Here is a 24,369-nt window from a genome sequence, read left to right as displayed (position 1 = left end):
CCTGGTCATTCGTTGGCATCTTCCTGATGTACAGGGGTGGTTGTAGCTCAGAAGGTAGAGTATCTACTAATTGGAAGCTTGGTGGTTTGATCCCTGGCTGCTCCAGACTACATGCCAAATATTCTTCGGCAAGATACTAGCACCTTGTTGCTCTCCAATGCATCCATCTCAAGTGTAAATGTTTGATAGAAAACACTTAAGCATAGAAAAAGTGCTTGTATGAATGGGTGTGCATGGGTGAATGAGGCATGCTGTATAAAGCGCTCTGAACGCTCTGATTGGGTAGAAAAAGCACTTGTACAGTTCTAGGCATTCCAGGATCCACATGTAAGTCATTGAGTCAGAGGCTCTCTTGAAGTCAGTCCAGGCAGTGCATAGGTTGGTCGGTCTGGTCTTACAGTTACTGATCTGTCTACCAGTAGCTGTTGTTTTCCCCCCACTGAGTTTTTCTGCCAATTCCTGCCCTGCTCATGTATTGAGCCATGTGCCTGTTCATTTTGCTATGATGCCTGACAGAAGCTTCCATGTACTGCAGCAAGTAGTTGGATAGGACCAGTCAGGACTGTCCGGCCTTCAGTTAGCCATTCTCGTCGTGTCTCATCCATTAGCAGGTGGTTCATTTGTGCTTCAGAGATTCATGAAGGGCAGTTAGCTTCTTTAGTCAGTATCTGTGTATCATGTCAAGGCCTGGTGCTTTCCAAATCTTCATGCTTATGACCCTTTCTTGGATGCCTCCTACTGTGATGGTTACTGGATCTTGTCCAGGGAGGTTGCTGTGGTCTGCTCTTAGAGCCACTAGCCACTGAGCATTATTGCTATAAGTTGCATCTCGTACATGGTCTTCCAGTACTGCTAGGTCTCCAGCATTGGTGGGGCTGTTGTTCTCATATTGTTTCCCTGCCACTGAGAGTACCTTGAATGGTTTATTCTCCTGGCTTCGAACTTTCTGGTATACCTTTTCAAGCAGCTACCCAAGGCTGTGAGTCTTTGCTTGGCAGTTTCTAAGACCTCAGGTATGGACAGGTTGTTGTACTTCTTCGGCATCCCTTTTTTCGTCACACCTTTCTGCAGGTTTGACAGTTGCTCATAAAAATCCAGACCAACACACTCTGATCAAAACCAGTAATTTCAAGCAATTAATAGATCTGCAAATTTTGACAATTTAAAACAATGTATGTGCAAAGTAAGACATTATGTAAAAAGAAAAGATAAAAAACTAATAACAAGAAGATGAGAGTTAAAAGAGTCTTGCACAGGGAGAAACTGATCCAGGCATAAAGCTGATTTATCAGAATAGAGTGGCATAAAAAAATGAATCCTGCCTTCAACCACATCAGGACCCCACCCCCTACTCTCTTGTTCACTCACTGGTGCCAGGGATGCTTGAGAGAAATGCAGGCTGGAGCGGAGAAAAAGACATGATGACAGAAATTTAAAGCTAAATATACAGATTCAATCATAAGACTTCACAAGAACATCTGAGGATATGACGGAAACATGCCATAAAATCATCATGGGGCTACATAACTTCCTGAAGGAGTATATTCATGGTTTTTGGGACTATGAGACCCCCAAGGTGATGGTGGTTAAGAACAGAACTCTTGGCGTGATTTACAGGAGTGTTCAGTTTCTTGTGATCACTTATTTCATATGGTAAGCTTCACTTACATTTGCATGTCTAATGACCGGGTGTGTGGACAATGTATGAAATTCAGGTTTATTTTGTCTTTTCTACATTTTTTCTGTTAGATCTGTTGGTCTGAATGTGTTTTCTTTTAAATTTAATTACAGTAAAATTAAAAGCATTTTTTAAATGAATAATATTCATGCAGATGAAATAAATACACTATGGCTTTAAATTTTAACTAATGCAGTGCAGTTTTGTGGGGAGGAAATGCATCCCATTTGCAATTAACAGCATAAAATTCAACTATCCAACTGAGTGTGACTCATCCAGTCTCTATATTATCAGAGATTTAAATGCTATCCAAGGAGAACAGATGTAAAGTGTTTCAGATTTGAAATAAACTAAATGCTCTGAAGTGAGCATCTGAAAGTACATCATCACCTTTTTTGTCTTCAGCAAAGAGGGCTGAGCAGATCCAGGGTAACATGACACCGCCAATAAAAATTGACATCATGGTAGAAAATGTGATATTACCTCTGTCTCTTCTATCATCCTGAAGGTATGTCTTTATAAGTCAGAAAGCATATCAAGAGAGTGAAACCCGTCCGGAGAGCTCTGTTTACACTCTCATGAAAGGCTCAGCAATTCATGGAGATGAGATCCTGGACACTGTGGAGTATGCCCGACCCTCAGAGGTGATTTCTTCATTAAACTTGTGCAGCATAGCTCATGCTTGAGTTAACCACATTAAGTCTTTTTTGTCCCTTTTTGTTTAGGGTGGCGATGTGATTAGCACAATACTGAGACGAGAATTCACGTTCAATCAGAGACAAGACACCTGTGCTGAGGTGAGAAGTCATCTAAAATCTACTGAGTAACAAAGACACCTTTTTCCTCCCATCACTGTCATCTGTCTCTATTCACTTTAGCATTTCAATGTTGCCGGTGCCAACTGCACCACCGATTCTGACTGCGTCGAAGGGGAAGTCAACTTCAATGGCCACGGTAATGTTTTCACTTCTTATCTAATTTTTCTTCGTGGCTTTTCTGGTTTGTATTTGTCACCCTTTGTTTCGAAACACTCTCCTACAGGCAGAAGGACGGGCAGATGTGTTCAGTACTACAACCACACCTTTAAAACCTGTGAGATACAAACCTGGTGTCCGATTGAGGAATACGCTGTAGTACGGTAAGATGGGTGTTACAGAATCACCATCAGCATCATGTCAGGTTTATATGCATCCTTCTAAAAATCCATACAAGTTCTGAACAGACTCAAACTGAGCCTAAATATCCCAAAACATGAGAAACTAACATGAAATAAAATAAAAATTGGTGGAGCGATTTATTAAAACGTGTAAACATACATGGAAATGAAAGATGCAAAACAAAACCAAAATGGTACAGTTCTAACAAGCTTGAAAGTCAATATTTAGCGTGAACACACTCTGCCAAGCTTTCTTGTAATTTCTTTAGGTAGTCTTTAGGAATTGAGAGGGCGGTGAAGAATATGTAGGATGATAGAAAAACAGCGGTGAGGTGTGTGGTAGGAGTGACAGATGTTTTCAAAGGGGGTGGGATTACATCAGGGATTGGCTCTGAGCCCTTTCTTGTTTGCAGTGGTGGGCAGACCGACAGATAAGGTCAGGCACGAGTCTCTGTGGACTATCAGGTTCACAGACGGCACTGTGATCTGCGCTCAGAGTAGGCAGCAGGTGGAAAAGAGCCTGGAGAGGTGGAGGTATCTTCTGAAGAGAAGAGGAATGAAAGTCAGTGGAAGCAAACAGAATGCGTGTGTGAATGAGGGAGGCAGATGTAACAGTGAAGCTGCAAGGTGGAGAGGTAGTGAAGCAAGATGAGTTTAAAAACCTGGGTTCAAACATCTAAATCCACAGTGCACAAGAGAGGCGAAGAAGAGAGTGCAGGCAGGGCGGAGGGTGTCAGAGGTGATTTGTGACTATGATAGCAGCAAGAGTGAAAGGTAAAATTTACAAGAGATTTGGTTTAATGTATGATTTTGACAAAAAGCCAGGTGGCAGAGCTGAAAATGTTAAGATTTTCATTTAAATTGACCAGGATGTGCAATATTAGAAAAGAGTACATACAGCATACAGCAGTTTTGAGATAGGGAAGTTGAGATGGGGCCAGAAAGTCTGCTGTGGTGATCTCTAAAGGGAGCGACTAAAAGAAAAAGAAAAAGCATTGATTTCTGTTTGGTTATGCTTTTACTGCAGTGGCAATCTTAAGCTTGAATTCTTTATATTATGCTACAAAAATGGGAAATACTGGAGCTTCCACCCCCCAAAAAAGATATCACTTGTGCAATAACTGATAAAATTAGTAAAGAATTAAATATTAAATCATCATTAAATACAGCTTGGAAAAAAAAACTAGTCATCAAGATACATAAACATGAGTAAAACACAATAAATAAATTAAATATTTTAATTAAATATTTGCTGTATTCAACAGAGAACCACCATTAGAGGAGGCCATCAATTTCACAGTCTTCATCAGGAACTCTATCCACTTCCCCAAATTTAAAGTGCTGAGGTAGGGTCACACAGACGTTAATACTTCTGGATGTTTAAGCTGCAGATACTGATGGTCTTGTCTTTGGCAGGGGAAATATTAAGGATGCCCGAAACAAGCGAGACATTAAGAGATACCTGAATAAGTGTCACTATGATGAGGAGAGTGACCCCTACTGTCCCATCTTCCGCTTGGGATACATCGCAGCACAAGCGAGGGAGAATTTTAGTGAGCTCTGCAACACTGTGAGTATGATGCCTGCACTGCATAGTGTTCACAGTATTTCATTCAGGGAGAGTGTTTCTCATTTAAAAATGTGTGGATCAACATCAACCCCCAGCAGGCAATCTAAAATTAGAATAAATCTTAGAATTACAATAAAAATTAGAATAAATTTATGTCTCTATAAATAAATAAATACCATAGACACATAAAACGTAGACAGAAAGGCCATTCTTGTGATTTGTCCCAAATCAGCTATTGTAGAAATTCAGTAAGTATAAAACTTATTTTATAGTTTTGCAGATTCTTACATGGTAATATCATCATGGTTTGTGCCGTCTCTATCCAAATTTCTCATCAGTTAATTCTAATCTGATTGGTGTCTTGGTGTTTGAATTTTCCCAAGATTACTTTTAGGATTTACCCAGAAAGTACTCAGGCACTTATTTCCTTTGTGTTACCGATAAAGTTTGAATACTTTATATTCTTCTCCTGGGCTATTGCTGTTTACATGATGTCTTAAGAATGGCACCCACGAGTGTTAAAAATGACTACTGTCACGCTGTCTGAGTTCAGGGAGGAGTGATCGGTGTTTTCATCAACTGGAAGTGTAACTTGGATCTGGATCCCTCACACTGTAAACCCACATACTCATTCCGTCGCCTTGACCTCCGAAAGGATCTGCCCGACGCTGGTTATTATTACAGGTTAGCACCGGCGTCCGACACTGACTTTTATACTTTATTTTTAAAACAATCTTTAAAACGCTCTTGTGCTATGCTCACCCGTTTTTTTTTTTCCTGTTGTAATAATTTATGTGTAATTCTACAGGTTTGCCAAATATTACAGTAAAGATGGAGAAGAAACTCGGACACTAATCAAGGCCTATGGCATCCGTCTAGATATCATAGTTCATGGACATGTGAGTAGATTCTACTTTAGACCTGCTTATTGTTGTATCTATCATTATATTATTTTTTATGTTATATGTTTTTTTTTGTTTATAAGGAATTAACACTTTAGTATTACAAACATTTTCCATTTTCCGTGATTCTTTCCCCAATTTTTCAATTCAATTTGTGTAAAATCACAACAACAGTCACCTCAAGGTACTCTATATTGTAAGCTATAACTCTACAATAATACAGGGAACACCCAAACAATTAGAGGACCCCCTATAAACAAGTGCTTTAGTTTACCGACAGCGGGTGAGGGGAGGGAACCAGGACAAAAAACACACTTTGGAAGAGAGCCAGAGATTAATAATAACTAATGATTAAATGCATGGTGTTTTATAAACACATAATATGAACCCATGTAATTTTTGGTATACAAAAACGGGATATACAAACGAGGGTGGCCAAGTATAAAAGAAGATAATTACATTTAAAAAAACAATTCAATAATTATTAAGTGAAAAAAAAGTCTCCAGCATGTTTTACTTAGTACGGCATTACCATTCACCCATTATCTATTTACAACCAAGCCAAGAGAGCACCGTCGACGAGAATACATTAATATATGATTAAAATATATCTAAATATCTACCTACCTATCTATCTGACTATCTATATGTGTGTGTGTGTGAGAGAGAAGGATGTGTCTTTTTAATGTCAGTTTTTCCATTTTAAATATTTCCTGTTGCCAACTGTGTGTCATTTAGGCTGGTAAATTTAGCCCTATTCCAACCATCATCAGCACAGTGACTGCTATGACTTCTGTTGGGATTGTGAGTATTGACTAATTTGTTTTTATCCTGATACATTAAAGCGGCAGTGGATATTCGTTCAGTTATTGTAACTGTTATTCTGCTTCATCTCCCTGTTTGTAGTGTACAATAATCTGCGACTGGATCATGCTGACATTTATCGACAAGAATGAAGTCTACAGTGAGAGAAAGTTTGATGAAGTGAGTAATAAAAAGCGTTATTCATTCAGCGCAACTCAGTTTCATTTGTTTTTGTGAATTTTTGTGAGTCTGCTTCTATATCCAGTAGAAGACTTTTATAAATAGAATTAAATCGTCCATCCAGAGATAAAATCTAGTTTGTCTCCAGGACCTGTGGAGAATGCTGTCAATTATTAGCTCATCAGACTGAAGGACTGATGAGCTGAGATCATGGGGAGGCGTCTGTTGTCTATCTGTTCACAATTCACAAGAATCGCTGCTCCTACAGTACTGTTCAGGATTTAATCAAGCTTAGACATAATGGTCAGCTAATGGGTCTTCACTTAAATTGTGGTCAAAGTCAAGGCTACATTTGTCATTTTATGGACAATAACCAGGAGATTCTAACACACGTTGTGTTGTCAAACACTGGAGCTCATTGGTTTCATTACTTTGCTCCACTCACAAATCATACAACTGTATAGCTGTGTTTTGTTGACTGTTTTCTTATTTTTAGGGACTATTTTGTGAGATATGTTTGTCTAATAACATCTTCTGCCTTTCACAGGTGATCAAGGAGCCCACAAATCCCATACCCACAGAGCTTAGCTACATCAACAGCTTCGGCTCGAACCATTCTGACCTGTCTGACGGCGTACCGCTGTGACCAAAGTCCTCGCTGGCCAAGTGCATGGACTCCCCACCACCGACTTCGGCAAAACAGCAACTGCATCTCAGGTGTCAGTGACAGCTCACTTTGACACTGTGCTGATGTTAGTGGGGATAAAAACTGAGAAAAGAAAGAGATCCCTGTGGAAATCTTTGCATAAGACAGTTAGTTCTCTTTAACTTGACACGACCTCAGAATATATTAACAGCATATAGAGAATGTGTTTATTTTGAAAACAGCAAACCATTTTAGTACACTGTCATGAGAAAACGACTGGCAGCACTTTATAACAACGCCACACTAGGAAACATTAGTAAGTGCTTAATTCATCATTTGTGTCATTATTCCTCCTTAGTATGCCGTTTATAAATACAGATATGTTTATCTATCATGGACAGCTATCACTGCTAGTAATAATCATAGTCGTAATAATATATCAGTATTTAGAAATGCCGTACTAAGGAGGAGTAATGCTATATAAATGATGAATTTGGGCACTTGCTAATACCTTAATAATGCTTGATAGTATGGCATTATTCTAAAGTGCTACCAAAAAATAAAAACCTTACAGCATATGTCGATGTATTGTAGACATTCAATCCAACAATAAATAACCTTTAACTTGGTTCAAACATAAGGACTGGTGGGACTTTTTAAAAAGGAAAAACAAAATCATGAAATTGTGACAAAGATAAAACTGATACGTTTGAAGCATCTGAAGGCTCTGATTCATTTCCTTCTTTCAGTCTGATGTGCTCAGCACACAGGAGGAAACTGCCAGGAGAAACACAAGGAGGGCTACGAACAGTAATCGAATAATGCAGACATTTCCCATAAAATGGTTCCTGTAACAAGATTGTGGGGAAGTGTGAATCCATCTGGTTGCCAGTGAGCAATACAGATGTCAAAAAAAAAAAAAAAAACCCACGTAAAAATTTAAGACTCAATTTGAGTGATCAATAACTGCCATGAAGATAGGCAGAAAGTCACTTCATTTTGGAAATTATGGACTTGCAACACATAAAAAGTGTGACAGCATATATGTGAAAATATATTTTTGTAATTTGCCCGACAGACAAACCATATTAACTAAATGTAACATTTGCTGAGAGGCTGATGCAAATGCAAATAAGTCATTTAAGAGCACAAAAATGCTCTCATCATTTCTTTTTATCAACATACATGCAGAACATGTCTATGAGAACCTCAAAGAAGTGAATCTGATTGTACAGCAGTTAAGTCTGAAATGTGATTACTTGTCTGGGAGACACCCACCAGGAGGTAACGTGAGTCATCTGAGAAACAATGAGGTTAAAGCGAAGGGGATGTGTGGATTAAGGCAATTCTAAAGCAGACATACATAACGCTCACTACCAGATACATATTTCCCATATGGGATAATGACAAAAAAAGCAATTTGCATCCAGCCAGAAATTCATCTTTTTCAGTCTGCAAGGTTCAAATTTGCTCAATAAAAAAGGAAGTTAGATTTGTCAAAGTCGTCTTCACTGTCGCCAAACCAAAGAAACAATGAAAGATTACGCAACATGCAATGAGGCAGCATTAGTCAAGTTTCACAGCAGAAGAAATTAGAGTGGATGCAGGTCATGTAATTGAAGCTGCGCGCAATTTACAGCAGACGCATTAGCAGCCGAGGGAGGGAGGAGAAAACCGAGACAGCGTAACGACAGAGTAGATCCAATTTAGGAAAAATACAGAACTGCAGCAATCACAAGCAGACCAAGACACATGAAAAACACATTTATTATCAGTGAAAATCTTCATACACATACATAACTAATACAATCCAAACATATTTACAGTGCACATATCCTGCTTCATCGGGGAATCATCTTGGTTACACAATCACACAGCAAGAAACAGAGATCAATGCTGAAGTTTGCATAAAACTCATAAAAATGCAGGAAAGCACTCCGTTTCCTGATTTGTAGTTGCTACAGATGGATCGAAGGAAGTGTCGGACCTCGGTGTCAGTGAAGTTCATATTCAGTGAACACCCTGGTTGATCTGAGGGCTCATAATGAGCAGCCAGCCTATGGTCTCCTCCAGGAAGCTCATGTTGTAGTGGGACGCTATGTTCCTAAACACTGCGATCTGCTCAGAGAAGCTCTGTAAACAGACCAAAAACAGCAGTGTCAATAATATGCGTTCACTGCTGAACAGAATGATGCTGCGTGCTTCAAAGTACAAACCTTGGCTGAGAAGGTGAGGTCAAAGTCTCCAGCACATTTGCAGTACAGCTGCATGTTGGTTTCCTTCACTCCCTTACATTTGCTACACACCTGAAATTGAACAAAACCTGTGAGGCACCTTCTGGAAAATGGGCTGTCAAAAAGCATGCAAGTTAGATTTTACTGCCAGGAAAACTTTATTAAGAAAAAAAAAAACAAACAACCAGAAGTAGTGACTGCATTTTTCTTATCATTTCATTGCTTACATTTTGCCAGGTGTTTTGATATACTGAGCATTATTTTACCCACCAGATCCTGCAGCGTGTAGCTCATCAGTTTCTTCTGCAGAGCTTCTACCAGAGCCATCTCAATAGAGTTGGTGTCATACTGCGCCTGACAGTTGGAGCAGAACCACTGAGGCAAAACCGAACCATCCTGAGGAAAAGATAACAAGTTTATCTCATTTAGATTTCTGACTTTCACAGTTTCAAGACGTGTTTATCAGGAGTTACTGTACTCTTACCTGTGCCACTGACGGGTCCTTGCAGAGGTCAAGGTCCCGACAGAAATTGCAGTGGTGACAGATAACTTCTGGCAGGATGTAGGAGTTGCATGGGTCACGGAACTGGGCTTCATCTGAAAACTCTCCAACATCCACAAGACGTAGGAGGTCTCTCTTCAGCTTGTTCACCTGATTTACAATGTTGGCATCTAGTGAAAGAACCTAAACAAGGGAAGGATGGGGGAAAATGTAAATAACCGCTGCAGGAAAAAAAAGGGGAGCAGATTTCTTCTTCTTCTTCTTTTTTTTTTTTTTTACCTGGCAGACATATTTGATAAACTCCAGTGCTGGGTTGTTGAGTGGAAGGTGTGACCCAGGCAGGATGGGGAACATCTCTGAGGTGTGGGTAACACTCCTGGTACCAGTGACCTTTTTCTGGATTTTCTGAGTGATGGTGAAAATGTTCTGTGTCAGCTCGCTGGACACGTACTCCTGGGAGAAGGAGATCATTCCTGTGGAAGAGAATTTTTAAAGCCGCAAACATTAAACACTTGGTTGAGCTTGATCTGCATTTCCAGAGAAATACAACAGAAGTCTTTAGCACATACAACAGCTTTCTGATCAGCTTCTTACCAGGAAGTGCACTCAGATCCCCGATGGCCTGCTGGGAAGCCTGGCTGTTGCCACGTCTCTTTACTGGTGTTGCTCCTGGGCCGTTACGTCTCAGCTCCTCTTTCATGCTGTGATAGACCGCTGCAATATACGCTGGCAAGGTAAAGGTGTTTTGAGAGTTAGTAACTTAGAAAGCAAAGAAAAAAAATGTTGGGAGATTTTCCTTCTTTTACCTGAGACGATCATGAGGAAGTACTTCTGACAGGAGGCGGTTTGAGGAAGATACTGCATGATATTCCAGTTACTCTCAATCAAATCCTCTACTTCATCCGTCTCTCCATCTCCATCCTCCTCCTCAGCATTTTCTTCATCTTCATCCTCACTGCCATCCTCATCCCCCTCTTCTTGTCTGGTTTTCTTCTGTTGGGCTCCTTCCTACAAAAACCCCAAAACAACAACATTGGAGATTAATTCAGCCTAATCGCAAAAAGAGTCGCCTCAAGGTGCTTTAGTTTGCAAGATAAAGACGCTAAAACCCCCAGCAATCAGACGGCCCTCTATGAGCAAGCACTTGGCGACAGTGGGAAGAAAAAGCTCGCTTTTAACAGGAAGAAACCTCCAGCATCTGGCAGTACCTCTCCATACATGACGCTGGAGGGCAGTTTGCCCTTCACACCACCATAGTTGGCAGGGTCCATCCACAGCAGGAACTCCCAGCACCGTGAGAAGGAGATGGACAAAGAGTGGAAAATTTCTTTGGAATGGATGCTAGAAGAGAAACCGTTAGAAATGTGAGATGTCAGGGTTACACATAAAAGACTGAAAACAGGAAATTAGACTTTCAAAAGTTGTAAACAATAAAAGTCAAACATTTAAAAGGTATTGGTGCTTATTTTAGTCACATACTTTCAGAAAACCAGGAAAAAACCCCACAACAATATTTCAAGAACCAAAATCCCAGGAGGTATGTATCTCTGAGTAGCAATATTGATTTTGTATTAATATTTTGTCATAAAGTCAATATTTAAGTATTACATCCATTATGTTAATGGGCAGTTCTCCCATTTTGGGTTTAATTTACAGAAATCACTTCAGCTGATGGAAACCACAACACAATCCCTGCTGTCTCGCTTTTCTAATGGATTATTTTTGTTTTCTGATTTTAGTGTTCTGGCTCTTGCTTTGCATCATGCATCATTTTCCTAATATACTATTGTTAATATGTCAAAATCGCCAACAGCTGTGAACATGCGCATGCATTTATACATCTGATAGGATCTGTTTTCTCCAGTAGTTTACTAAAGGAGATGTGCAAAATCACTTTAGTTTGTGATCCAATCAGAGGGGAATGAATTTTATTGATAAATGATGTTAAACAGCCTACAAATGGAACCGATCGATTTTATTATCAGTTTTCTATCAGCTAAAAATCAAACAAACTTAGCAGCAGATTAAGATCAAATGTAACATAATTACATTTTCTGCATCATCAGGAAAATACATTCAATTTCCAGTGATGTGATGCACTAATGTTACAGCTGGAGTTTATTCTGCGAGGCTACTGAGGTACGGCTCAACAGGCTGCACGTTTGAAGCTGAGCAGGGAATCTATACAGCACTGCAAATAAAGACATAATTCCTACCTGTTGCCATCAGATGTTCTAATTAAGTCTTATGACACTTACATCTTGTCTATACAGTTAAAGTACAGTTTTAACTTTAGAATATTTAATTTAAATTTAAAATGGCACTTTTAGGGCCTCAATTTTATATATTTTTTATACACATTGTGTTTGTAACAAAATCATTTCTCACTGGGATTAATTAAGTATTCTGATTTTGAAAATAAAAACTAAAACTCTGGTCATCCCAGATCAGACTGGAGAATTTAAAAAACACTGACCTGTTGGTGATATACTCAACATAGCCGATGGCATCATCAATCCTGCGTTTTTTGGTACACAGAATGATCCTGTTAAAGTTTCCGTACACCACAGTCGAGCCAAGACGTTTGAACTCTGCAACCAACCTAAGGCCAGAATGAGAGAATGAGGTCAGGATAAATGGAGACTGAAAGCATTATTATGAATCAGAGTTCACATCGTCACATTTTCTAATAAAGTTTTAAGTTTAAAATTTAAAAAACAAAAACACAAACAACACCAACAGCAACAACCAAAAAATACCAGAGCTTTCTCTTGGTGGTGACCTCATACTGATGTAGAGTTTACCATTATTTCAAAACAAAGCTTTCAGATTTCATTTTTGCAGTATAATGATTTGGCACTCACTGCAGAAACACCTTCTTCATCATGTTATGCAGGGTGCGGTGCAGGGCGGGGTCATACAGCAGCGAGCTGGGGGAGCGCAGCCAGCGGTAGAAATGCATCACCTGGTTGTCTGCATACACATTGTGGTACTGTGTGATCTCCCTGACCCATCCCACCACCATGCTCTTTAAGATCCTGCTCAGACAACCCAGAAAAAATAATCAATAAAAATTGTGGTTTGAGCAAAACACAAAACGCATACCTTGCGCTCAAACACAGACGTTTACACACCTGAAGGTGTTGGAGCAGAGAGCCGTCTCATCGTAGCTAGCCAGAGCGCTTGCTCCCTGGTTTCCTGACATCATGTCCTCCAAAGATGCCTGCTGGATCACATCAAAACTGACGCCCAGGCTGGCTCCGCCCTCCATGTCGTTGACATGCTGCGACTGGAGGATGGTGTTCACCGCCAGGCTCTGCAGGTCCAACTCCACACATGCTGCACGAAAGATGATGATTAAGACAGACTTCAAAAATCCATCGAGTGATTTCCTGTTTTTTCTTCCTCTTTTTTTTGTACCTGTTGAATAACATCCCTGAGCATTGATCTCCACAGAGCCTCTGTCATCATTTTCCATCACCAGACGGCTGTCATCAGCCTCTTTTCCTCCCAGGTCAGGCCTGGATGTGGGCGAAAGCCATAGCAGGTGGTTGTGCTTCCGTAGATGTCTTGCCAAGAATAAGTCTGAGCCAAAGATGGACACATCCTGTGGCAAGTTCCCCACAGGTAAGTGGTAATATCTGAAAGTAAAAAACAATTCAAAAGGGCTTGAAAATGTTTTACAACAATTTCTGCTGCCTGGATAAATCTTTTATTAGAGGCTAGAACCACAAAGTTGGCATGTAAGACATTTATAGAGTGCTCTTACTAAAACAAATGGTTTAAATAAAAATAAAATGTCTTCCTTTTTCTCTGGAACAACCTCATGTGTGAAGGGAAACTCAGCAGAAACATGCAGATCATACCTGGCCATGTCAAAAGCCTGTGACAGACAGCTGTCCAGGTTGAGGTAGTGGCGGATCATGCGCCGGGCACCGAGCCGTTGCCAGTCCAACACGTTATAGCTGATCTCATCAACCACGTGAACCGGAACGACCGGGAACTCCTCGAGCACCGGCATCCCTGCCGTCAATCGACGCAACTCCCAGTTTGACTGCACTGCGATGAGGGTGGGCCCACGGCGCTCCTCCTGTCAACAGCAACAAACAAAGCAGGTATTTGCAAATTTAGCTGCAAGAAACTTAATGATTAAAAGGTAATTAAAATGTTAAATATAAGCAGAGTATTTTACCTTGTAGTTTAGGAGTATTCGTTGGAGCGCACGTGAGATTGCCTTCATGTCATTTTCAGCCCGCACCTCAAAGGTGTGTTTCTCTGGAGGCAGAAGCTCCTCCGTCGTCTTCTCCAGGAGGGCCGTGCGTTCGGCTGTGTAGAGGTTACTCAAGTTGGGCATCTGGTTGCTTCGAACCTAAAAAACACAAGCCAACAACTGAGCTTTATTCTCAATGCAATTAAATGTCATAATGGTACTGAGAGGAAAACAGACTTCTTCTCTGGTATTAAAACAAAGAGGAAACTGAAAGAAAGCCCATTATTCTTACCGTGTCCAGGACGAAGATGCTAGCTTTGCGCTGAGAGGGGATGAAGAGGCCAAACAGAGCCTTGTGGCCTTGGCTGTGATGATACAAGTACATGTGGCGAACACTCCCTGAGAAGCAAACATAGTAGTTGCAGATCAAAATTCATAAGTAATTGCTGTGAAACGGTTTTCTTTTCTACTAAAGGGGAAAGTAATAATTTAGGTCAGCCTAAATATTAAAGTAAATATTAAATTGTGACATTTATGACCATCAAAAGTCTGCTGTCAAAACTTTAAAATCTAAAGTGTCTGAATGACCCTCACCAGGTTCCAGGTAGCTAAACTGGGCCAGCGACCTCATCTCCAGATGCTCCAGATCAAACGCGTCAGCCTCCCTGCCGGCCATATCTCTCACAACATGTTTGTTGACCATGCACACACATCCCAGCTGCACCAAAGCTCGAAACAGCAAAGGAACCTGAAACAAAAGACTCGCCGTGTTCTGTTTCCAGTAGTATACGGGTATAACACGGACACGCTGCAGTGTAAAAACATAAAAATTACACTGACCTGTGTTTCATAGACCCCTTCGATGTCGGGTGCAGAAAGGTCGGCATTGATCTCATTGATGTGCTCTTGGTACATGTCCTCTGGCACAGAGTACTCATAGAGGTAGTAAACCATGTTGGAGCGAGGCAGCATGCGGTTCACCTGTAATCACACAGCTCTGATAGTTATTTTGGGTAACTTTTTCTAAAGTCACAGTGATGTCGTTGCATTATTTAATGTATTTTTTGTAGCGTGCCTTTTTGTACGTCGCTCCCTCCTCCTGTTTTGGGACTTTTTGATTAACGTAGAAGACACGTGGGATGTTGAGTTTCATGCAGTGGAGGTCATTTCCAATCACAGCCCAGAGCTTATACAGACCAGGGTGACTAGTTTCTGCAATCTGAGAAAAAAAAAGAAAGAAAAACTAGAGAAGATCAATATCTTTATATAATTAAATTACTTGTGGATGATAACAGGATAGCTCTGCACTACCTGGACAATTTGCCACGGCATATCGAGGATGCTCCGAGCTGTTCTGCGGAGGAAGCTCCCTAGGCCTGTGATGGGACCACCTCTGATCACTCCTCCGCCGACCGGTTGAGCCTCCCCATCCAGCAGCCTCCTCCTCTTTTTCCTCTCCTTTCTCTGCTTCAGCTGCAGCTCCCACTTTTTCTTATGGTAGCGCAGCCAAACTTGATGTTCCTCCTGCACACAGAAACGGTTGTTTGAACCTTTTAACATTCACCACTGGAACATATTGGATTTCAAATGCACTACAAATGCATTTGGAATTGCATGAAAATGTCTCAAGCTTAATATACTGAAACCTCTGCTTTCCTACCCGTGTTTTTCCCATGGGAGGGGGCGGTCCCAGGATCTCCCGCCAGGACTGCGTGAGCTCTAAATCCTGAGACTCCACCTGGCTGTCGTCTCCCTGTGATGCCCGCTTCCGCTTAGTGCTGATAAGGATAGCTGGCTGCAGGGGTCTGGGTGGCATCCCGAAATCCTCTATGTCAGCAGCTGGGCCTGCTTCAAGAGGCTGATGGGCAATCTGAGAGAGAGGAAGACATTTAGAGTGCAACGATAAGTCTTAGCGGTTAAAAAGAACCAGAGCTGACAGTTTGATTGGACACTTTACTGTGAGGTTAACCTTACCTGTCTCTTGCCTTCGCTGGTAAACAGCTCACTAATTTTCTTCTGCTTGTATATGTCATTTTTCTCCAGGAGTTTCTTGTGTAGCCAGTCAGGATGCCTCACTCTGGGAACAGGATTCTTCACCTTATGGAAATAAAAAGTGGAACGTGCCATTAATATTTTTTTAATCAACTTAGTTTTTGGTTTAGGTTTTTCTTTTTTCCCCTTCTTCAATTCTACCTGTTGCAGAGCAGCAGGAATGGTGATGATTTTCTGGATTGCACTACCCAACCTCTCTATGTAATAGCTCCAATCAAGGATCTGGAAAAAACAAACAAACCAAGAAACCATATGACATGAATGTACTTGAACATTTTTGTCTTTGTTGTTCGCATTTAATTTTGTCCTAAAAACTCACAGAGCGGATGTCCATGTCATGCAAGCTGGGCATCTTTAACCACTTGCGAAGGAAATGTTTCTTGACGCTTGGCTCGGCCTGAAAGATGGCTAGAGGAATGGCCCTGATGGAGAGATGCACAAATGAGCCGATGGCTTTAACTTTTGATCATAATAGAGATTGCTAGTTTCCTAAGATATTCAAAAATGGGAAAGCAAGCTCAAGAAAAGTCTTTGGTGCTGTGTAACACCAGGAAATCTATCGAATCAGTAGCCTAGTTTTTAAATATGGTGTTGCTGCAACAGTCTGATGTGACAGATGGATACATCGCACCGATTTGTGGAGTCATTTTGAAGTCTCAATATTAGCATTGTGGACGTTATCATCTTTTCATTTTTGTTTTGGTTTTTTAAACCAGACCTGACAACCGAGGCACCGCACACTCACACAGCAGCAACTTACCATTATAGTGTAGCTACAGCCTAAAGGCTTCCCTGCTTTACCATCTAACATATTCAGTACGGTACAATAATACCAAAATAAGCATTATAATGGATTTACTAAGATCTTAAACTACCAACTGAGACCATAAACTCCAGTAGGGTCGTTTTCACGTGGACCTTTGCAGACTCGAGGAGTCGCCGCCTCTGACTGCTCAATATAAAGAATGCAAGTTTAAATATGTTCTTCAATGGTTTCAATTTTCAGACCTGACATTTTAATACTGCAGGGGTATCAGAGTGACACAGTTTACTTTCGGAGCAACTGTCGAACCTTTCCGTGACAGGGGAACCCTCAGGTTTTCGGGAGATGACGTAGCGACAGCTCAGACCGGCATCTTTCACCATTTGATCCCCCAGGAACTCTGCCAGCCTCTTAGCTGTGCTGATGGACGTGGACTTCTGCTCACCGTAATCCTCGAGTTTTCTGGACATTGACCGATTCTCTGAAATCAGGTCAAAAAGCTCTGCATCTGGCATGTTGGCAGCCTGCGTCACACGTGAAATGGTCCAGTGAGTTTTTTTGTTATGCATTTTCTATAAAAAATATTCTTATGCAATAAACAATTGCTGAACAATACAATTCAGAAATATGACAAAAACACCTTGTAACAGGAGACTCTAGTTTATCAGAACCTGATCAGAGATATGCACCTTGCTGTAAAGTACATCCAGCCAGTAGTCGGCCACTTTGGCCACTGAAGCGTAGACCTCCTCTAGAGTAGTTCCTTTGAGGAAAGCCTCGAACACAGACGACTGAAAAATCTTAATGAGCTGGAGCTCTCCTCTTCTCTTCACTTCAAAACCCTTCAGCTCGGCTAAAGAACCATCCTCATTAAACACAGCGTACCTAAAAAGAAAGGCGACTCCCTTTGTTAATTACACCCCTTTAAGAAGGCCACAAATCATTTCACAAAATTATCCCCATACCTCTTTTTCAGCTTCTTGCCCTCCTCTTTGGAGGCTGGCAGGATCATTGCCAGATACGGTCCGTCCACCTCAAAGAAGATGCTGTTCTCTGCCCTGATGTTGTAAGTAACGGACGCGGGGTCGACCAGCTCGTGGTACTGATCGTTGGTAAATCCCTCTTTTACCATGATGTTCAACATGGCACCCGGGTAGGAGATAGTCACCTTGGGCTTCTTCTCATTACTGGTCTTCACCACAAAGTTCTCTGGGAAGGTGTTGGGGAGGACACACCAGATACCATCAGTGTCCAACTCAAGAGGCCTCCTGTGTCACAGAGAAGGAGATTTATTGCAGTATTTTTATAGCTGAATAAACTGACCTGCAGCATAAAATATATACTGTAAAGAGCGTGAGCTCAATTAAAGCCAACATGCTGCCAAGAATTGGCTGAAGAAGCTTTTCATCTATTCTGAGCTCACCCCACCTTCCTCATATTAGCCGTCCCATCATCATTATGCAACTCACCCTATTTGCTCAATGAGCTCTCTGGCCTGAGTAATAATATTGGCTCCAGTGAAACACACAATGCCGGCCATCTCCATAGAGTACCATCGGGCCCTGATGGAAACATAAAAAAAACAAAACACAGAGCATCAAGTCAACAGCACTCAGTACTGACTGCAGCGAAAGGCTCAGGTAACAGCGCAAGTGGATCTGTGATGATTGATGAAAACTGCGGCCGGCTCCTACCCCTTCCTCATGACGTAGCCGTAGAAAGAGTTGAGAATGCACTTGTGAGCGAGCTGAAGGGATTCGTACAGGATCTCCATGTTTTTGCAGCGCTTCACCTCAGCGGCGTCTCCGCTGTCCTGAGCTGACGAAAGTTTCTTCTTCCATACCTAAAGCAAAGGTAGCACCAAAAAGAAAACCTTTACCGCACGTAATTATAAAATAAATAAATAAATACATAAATGAGACAGATCAGGTATAATTTGATCAAATAGCTAGAATACCTTGTGAAGTCCTTTGAATTCATAACGGCGATCTCTGAAAGCTCTTACAGTATCCACATAGAAGGAGTTTTCCCTCTGACAGATGGTGGTAACTCGCTCCTCCAGCTTGGTGACGTGTGTCTTTTTATAAGCCTTCTTACAATAGTCTGATTATTTAAAAAAAAGACAGGACTAACTTTAGCTCTGATAACCCACTATTTTGATTACTTATAGTCAAAGTCAAAAAGAAAAGAGGAACCTGCGAGACGTTTCTTCTCATGCTTGGCCTGCTCCTCCCTGGTGAGCGTGTGGAAAGCCCGAGGTGGACCGTTGGGGAACAGCGGCGGGAACTTCTCAGACTCAAGTTGCTGCTGGATGCGGTGAAACTCACTGCGGCTGGCGGGCACTGCAGAGAGAGACAACGAGAGACAAAGGTCTTGTTTTTTTTCCCCAAATCGCTTAAAAGTAGAGCACAGATATCCGAAGATAACTTACTGATTTCTCCTCTCCATTGCCAGGTCATCCTCCTCTGACACGTGGCACCAGGTTTGTTGAAGTCACAGGCAGCACACGTGGCCTCATCAACCATAGCGGATGGCTACAAATGAGAAGATAAAGACTAAATTTAATGCTTTTCTAGATGTGATTGTAAGCATTTTTTGATTAATAAAGTAATAACCTGAAGGCGGTTGGTGAGAATAATATTGGGGTACATTGCCCCTACGTCCAGATGGTAGATGAGGGGACATTCAATCCTGTTTGGAACCTCCTTGAGGGACGTCAGCTTTTTCTTAATTTCGTCACAAACCTGAGAAAATACCGGCGTTAATTCTGAATTTCAAGCTCAGAAAAAAGGTTAAGTAACTAATCAAAAAGACAGACAGAGGCAACTCCCCTCCTCCACAAACCTCATTGAAGTTAGTGACTTGCTCCAGAGGGATTTTCTCCTCTTCCTCGACGGCATGACGCATCGTCCTCTCAACTCTTTGCAGCAGGAAGTCAAATGCAGCCGGGTTCTGTTGCAACATCAAAAATGACAGCAACGTTTCAAAAAACAAAAACAAACAAGCGCCGATGAAGAGTGAGCTCTGAGAAGTGAGCAGACTGTACCATTTTGAAACGGCAGGGGATGTCACTCCGAAACACTCCAGACTCCAGCGCCTCCACGTGACCGCCCACGTAAGTCTCGGAGTCCAGGACGTGGCCGTCGTCTGTCAGTTTGTTGAAGATCTGCTCCTGCTTGTTGGGGAAGATGATGTTGGCGTGGAAGGCCTGCACCATAAGTAAAGCTTCACACAGAGTCCCCGAACCTTTACGCAGCACCTGAAACAGGTGAACAATGCAAGAAAAGAGACTGAAAATTAGTAAAATGCACTGAAAAAAAAAAAAAGAAATCTTTTGCAAAGCATGCCACAGACAAACCTCATCGGGCTCCATGGGGATGATGGTACACAGAGCGAAGATGAAGGGGTGGACATATTTCATGTACAGGTAATATGTGGCCACGGCATCTGACACAGAATAGGTTGCTAGAGTCTGACAGGAAGAAAGAGAAAAGACAGAAAGTGGAAAGTTAACATCCCTTTAAAAATGATTCAGTTTTTTATTTTAAGACTGGAGTTCAGTTCTGCACCTGCGGTTCCTCAGTTGCCATGCGGCACATCTCCTCTGGGTCGAGCTCCACGGGGTCATAACCCAGTTTAGCCTTCGCTGCTGCCTTCAGATTGTGGCTTCCCACCGGCAAGTAGCTGTCTCTCTTTACCCACCTGACACAGGATAAGGAGGTTTGAAGTGGGATATATGAAAAACCAACATTACATATAACATTTACTTTGATTATATGTGTTAAAATGTGGTTAAACATGGCATGATATTTGAAATCTTCATACAATGCTTTCTATGTGTTGACAATACACATTACACAAGAATCATAGTATCCATGTTATAAAGCTACAGACAAAAAGAGATGCATGCAAATGTTACCAAAAACATAACCTCCCTGGTGGAGGTAATAACGTAACATACAAATATAAAAGTGTATGCTTATCATTTTAAGAATGTACAACTTTTGCACACCTTAAACAATCCATGTGGATGGCCTGACTGGCCTTGTACTCTCCTTGGTTATCTTTCTGGAAACCGATCTCCCTGTGCATGCTCAGTCCATGGAGGGCAGCCCGAGCCTCAATGAAAGGCCTAGAGAGAAACAGTATGAGGAGAGGTGGAGGATCAAGAAAAGTAATCAGTATAACAAACAGAATAAGAATAAATATTGAATATCTAACATAATCAACAGTTTAAATAATTCACTATTAACAGCTTCATCATTATGTCGTAGCTGCTTATTGTCACCAGGGACGAGTGTCACAAAGAACTGGTGCTTGGGTCACTTTTGCTAGAGCTGAAGTGAAACCAAGGACTTAAAAATAATAAAGTGTTCACTGCAGCCACTGCCTGTAATGTATTCTACCCACTTCACCTTTAAAGTAAGTAACTGGCTTTTACAGAAACAGGAAATAGGCTTACCAATCAAAGAAGTCTCCATTGTAGGTCACAAAGATGTTTGGCTTTGTTTCTTGAACGTGATCAAACCACCTCTGAATGAGAGCTGCCTGCAGCCGTTACAGCGTGTTATTAAACTGACAGAAACACACAGCAGCCTTTTATACATAAATGCTTTATTGTTAGTGGCTACATACCTCATTGTCCTCATTAAAAACAGTGAATGGCCCTTCATACTCAGGTTTGGGGGTAAACTCAAAATCCTCAATGTTCTCAGAGACGATCTCTCGGTTTGTGATTAGAAACCCCTACGTGAAAACACAAGGATTGTTAGATGATATTACAAACAGGATCACAACAAAAACTTTAAAAACCAAACGCAAATGAACCTCACCTGTCCATCTATCATGTAGGAGATCATCATAATTTGATCCGTCTCCGCGTCTGGGAATTTCAGCGGAAGCTTGGTGGTCTCGATGTCAAACGCCAAAACAACGGGGTCCTGCAGGGAAACAGCGTTTCACAGAAAAGCCCCGACATAAATCAAAACTTCTGTATAACTCTGAATGGATGATGGAAGGCTTAAAACAACAAAATCCTGATACCGGTCGCTCCACAAGATCGTCTCTCCGTACAATCTCTGGCGGGTAAGCGCTGCCTCTGTATCGAACGTTGTACCAGTGAGCCTGAAAAATAAAGACAGTAAAGATAAGAAAAGCACGCACAGGTGTAGAGGAACATTTCACTGGAAAACACTGGAACCAGATATAGTTGATCTTACCACGTGGATCTTGAGGTCAATGGACACACGCACATGGTAAGGCACGTCATACTCTCTCATGTCCACTATGTTGTCTAACTGATCTGAAATACTCTTTGACATCCCGTCTTCATCCACTGAGGTCACGTTGCCTCCTGATAGCGCACTAAAAGGACAAAAAGGTGTCCGGGAGTTATTATAAAGCTGGAAACGTCAGGCGGAACATCAAAGGAATCTAACGGCATCGAAGGTTCGGTGATACCTTGACAACATTGAGGTGTAGGCATCGTTGGACTGCTCCCTCTCTCGGTTTTTACGTACCGCCGGGGCAATCTCACGCTTGACCTTCACGAGGTCGTCCACGGTGTTGAACGCCAGCTTGATGTAGTTTCTCTTCAGTCCGACAAGGTGGTTTGGCTGGAGAGACCAGATCAGCAGAATCAGCATGTGATTGGCTGTACAAAGTCAACACTAGCAGCCAATAGGGTTCATGATACCTTCAAAAACACTGATATTCAAGAGCCGTTTTTTTTTTAAATACTAAGGACAAGAGTGCCACAGTGGTAAGAGGATATATTTTTTTAGATTTTTCTTAAAAGACGTACACTCACTTGGCCACTTTCTTAGGTACAGCCATTCAACTGCTCACTGAAACAAACCACCCAATCACATGGCAGCATCTTAATGCATAAAAACAAGCAGAAGTGGTCAAGACGACCCGCTCAAGTTCAAACTGAGCATCAGAACGTGGAGAAAAGATGATTTAACGGACTCTGAACGTGCCATGCCTAACAGGCTGGTCTGAGTAATTCATAAACTGCTGATCAGCTGAGTTTTACCTTCATAAACATCTCTAGAGTTTACCGAGAATAGTCCAAAAAAAGGGAAAATATCCAGTAAGTGGCAGTACACCTCGTTGATACGACATTTTGATGGTTGAGTCAGAATCTGACATAAGCAACGTGAAAGCATGGATCATCCAGCCTTCCAGCCCAGTACTAGTGAGACATATCTAATGAAGTGTCCGGTGAGCATACATAAACAGATTAGATTTCTATATGACTGAAAATGCGTTGTGGTGGCGCTCTTGTCAAAAATCATCCATTAATTAACCGCCAACTATTCCTTCATTAATTCTGTGTAAATAAATATAGAAAATATTTATTTATCTACATTTATTTGACTTATTTATTTACTAACTATTTATTTATTAGATAACTTAAAGTCAGTTGAAACTCTCACCAGGTCCAGGTCTTCTTTTGGGAGAATTTCGAGCTTTGCCACCTTTCCTTGGAACTTCTTAGATAAGTATGAGATGACTTCTCTCTCGCAGTTCTGGACATACACATTTTGTTATTTATTACTTTTTTAAAAACACGTTCACTTGGCATAATCACAGTCACTAACTTACCTTTTTCGTCGCAATGTAAAAATATGGCTTGAAGGGCAGAGACACCTACAGCACAGACAGAATACATGAGAGAAAATGTAAAATGCAGGGCATTTAATAAGCTGCGTTACAGCACTCTGCTTTCCCCCCAAACACACCTTGAACCTGCTTCCATCCTCCTGTATGAAATAATAGTCCACCGCGCTGATCATCCTCTTGTCTTCATCCAGGATCTCTGCCTACAAATGCAGAGCATCAAAAATAAATGTTAAGTGTTTATTTTGCAGCAGACAGAAAGTAAAAACTGTCTCACTGCGAGGACTCACGGGGTGCATGTTGATCAGCCAGCCCGTTTTCTCTCCCGGCTCCTTCATCCTGTCGAATCCGAAGCGAGCGTCCATCTCGTCGGTGAACTGACTGCGCTCCAGCCGCTTGAGGGCCGATAAGGAGGATCCATCATCCCTGGTTCAAACACACACAACAGTGACACTAAATCCTCACAGTCCTCGGTCATCCATTAATATTCTGAATAAGAAAGTGTTATGAAGTTTTTGATCTGTTAGAGCTGCTGGACTTACTGGCTTTCCGGATCCCCACTCGGTCCTCGGTCCGCTTTGTAGCGTCCACTGTTCTGCAGAACCATCTTCTATCGCGATGTTCTGGTTACAAAACACTAAAATAAAACAGCTAAATATGTGCGTGAAGCCGCATTTGAAGACACGTCGCTTTAATTTCAAAGTTTTGTCTGCTGGATTTCTCTGCGCCTGTCACAGACTCGCCTGCTGTTTTCCTATTTTGGCGCGTTCCTGCAGTTGCCGCGAGAGGACGGAGCTGAGAACCGGAAGTACAAAGATCGTTAATAAGAGAGATGAATCCCTCACGGTGGTGTTGAGACGTATCTATTTAGGTTGAATGTCATGTTCATTGTAACGTTGGGGCTCATAGATGTGCCTTTAAAAAACAAAACAACAACAAAATAAATAAAAAAAAACGTTAGAAAGCAAAGTGTTTACGTGATTTATATATATATATATATATATATATATATATATATATAAAAATGGCACCCATTTTTGCCTAGTCT

General features: G+C 41.5%; 2 protein-coding genes across 3 annotated transcripts; one reads left to right on the top strand and one right to left on the bottom strand.

Annotated features, from left to right (window-relative positions):
• Positions 1-1,393: 1,393 nt before the first annotated feature.
• p2rx2 (purinergic receptor P2X, ligand-gated ion channel, 2) lies at positions 1,394-7,660 on the top strand. 2 transcript variants are annotated; one of them, XM_031755501.2, is made up of 12 exons: positions 1,394-1,653; positions 2,187-2,322; positions 2,404-2,475; positions 2,557-2,632; positions 2,720-2,816; positions 4,100-4,180; positions 4,251-4,404; positions 4,958-5,088; positions 5,213-5,303; positions 6,045-6,110; positions 6,213-6,290; positions 6,838-7,660. In XM_031755501.2, exons 1-12 carry the CDS (start codon positions 1,487-1,489, stop codon positions 6,934-6,936), a joined length of 1,248 nt encoding a protein of 415 aa, XP_031611361.1. In that variant the 5' UTR covers positions 1,394-1,486; the 3' UTR covers positions 6,937-7,660. The 2 variants fall into 2 exon arrangements, with proteins under 2 accessions (XP_031611361.1, XP_039477113.1); XM_039621179.1 differs by lacking the exon at positions 1,394-1,653 and adding an exon at positions 1,945-2,107.
• A 1,024-nt stretch (positions 7,661-8,684) lies between these two features.
• pole (polymerase (DNA directed), epsilon) lies at positions 8,685-24,088 on the bottom strand. Its single transcript, XM_031755470.2, has 48 exons — positions 23,864-24,088; positions 23,612-23,747; positions 23,444-23,524; positions 23,307-23,351; positions 23,138-23,230; positions 22,158-22,312; positions 21,917-22,061; positions 21,741-21,821; positions 21,530-21,637; positions 21,333-21,443; positions 21,160-21,245; positions 20,710-20,829; positions 20,267-20,399; positions 20,056-20,169; positions 19,744-19,956; positions 19,542-19,649; positions 19,313-19,441; positions 19,129-19,231; positions 18,893-19,039; positions 18,655-18,800; positions 18,392-18,540; positions 18,167-18,259; positions 17,663-17,965; positions 17,387-17,582; positions 17,007-17,221; positions 16,254-16,356; positions 16,076-16,156; positions 15,857-15,979; positions 15,543-15,752; positions 15,194-15,406; positions 14,958-15,101; positions 14,723-14,863; positions 14,477-14,630; positions 14,175-14,281; positions 13,865-14,041; positions 13,539-13,762; positions 13,093-13,313; positions 12,807-13,011; positions 12,537-12,710; positions 12,149-12,274; positions 10,881-11,013; positions 10,479-10,680; positions 10,267-10,398; positions 9,952-10,145; positions 9,655-9,855; positions 9,441-9,566; positions 9,153-9,242; positions 8,685-9,069 (listed from the first exon to the last, which is right to left on the bottom strand). The coding sequence occupies exons 1-48, from the start codon at positions 23,926-23,928 to the stop codon at positions 8,947-8,949; spliced, it is 6,879 nt and encodes a 2,292-aa protein (XP_031611330.1). The 5' UTR covers positions 23,929-24,088; the 3' UTR covers positions 8,685-8,946.
• Between the last annotated feature and the right edge of the window lie 281 nt (positions 24,089-24,369).

This window comes from Oreochromis aureus, linkage group 12 (genome assembly GCF_013358895.1).
Source record: "Oreochromis aureus strain Israel breed Guangdong linkage group 12, ZZ_aureus, whole genome shotgun sequence".
Lineage (NCBI taxonomy): Eukaryota > Metazoa > Chordata > Actinopteri > Cichliformes > Cichlidae > Oreochromis > Oreochromis aureus.
The sequence above is the reverse complement of the archived record's forward strand: the minus strand, read 5'-3'. Positions and strand labels throughout refer to the sequence as shown.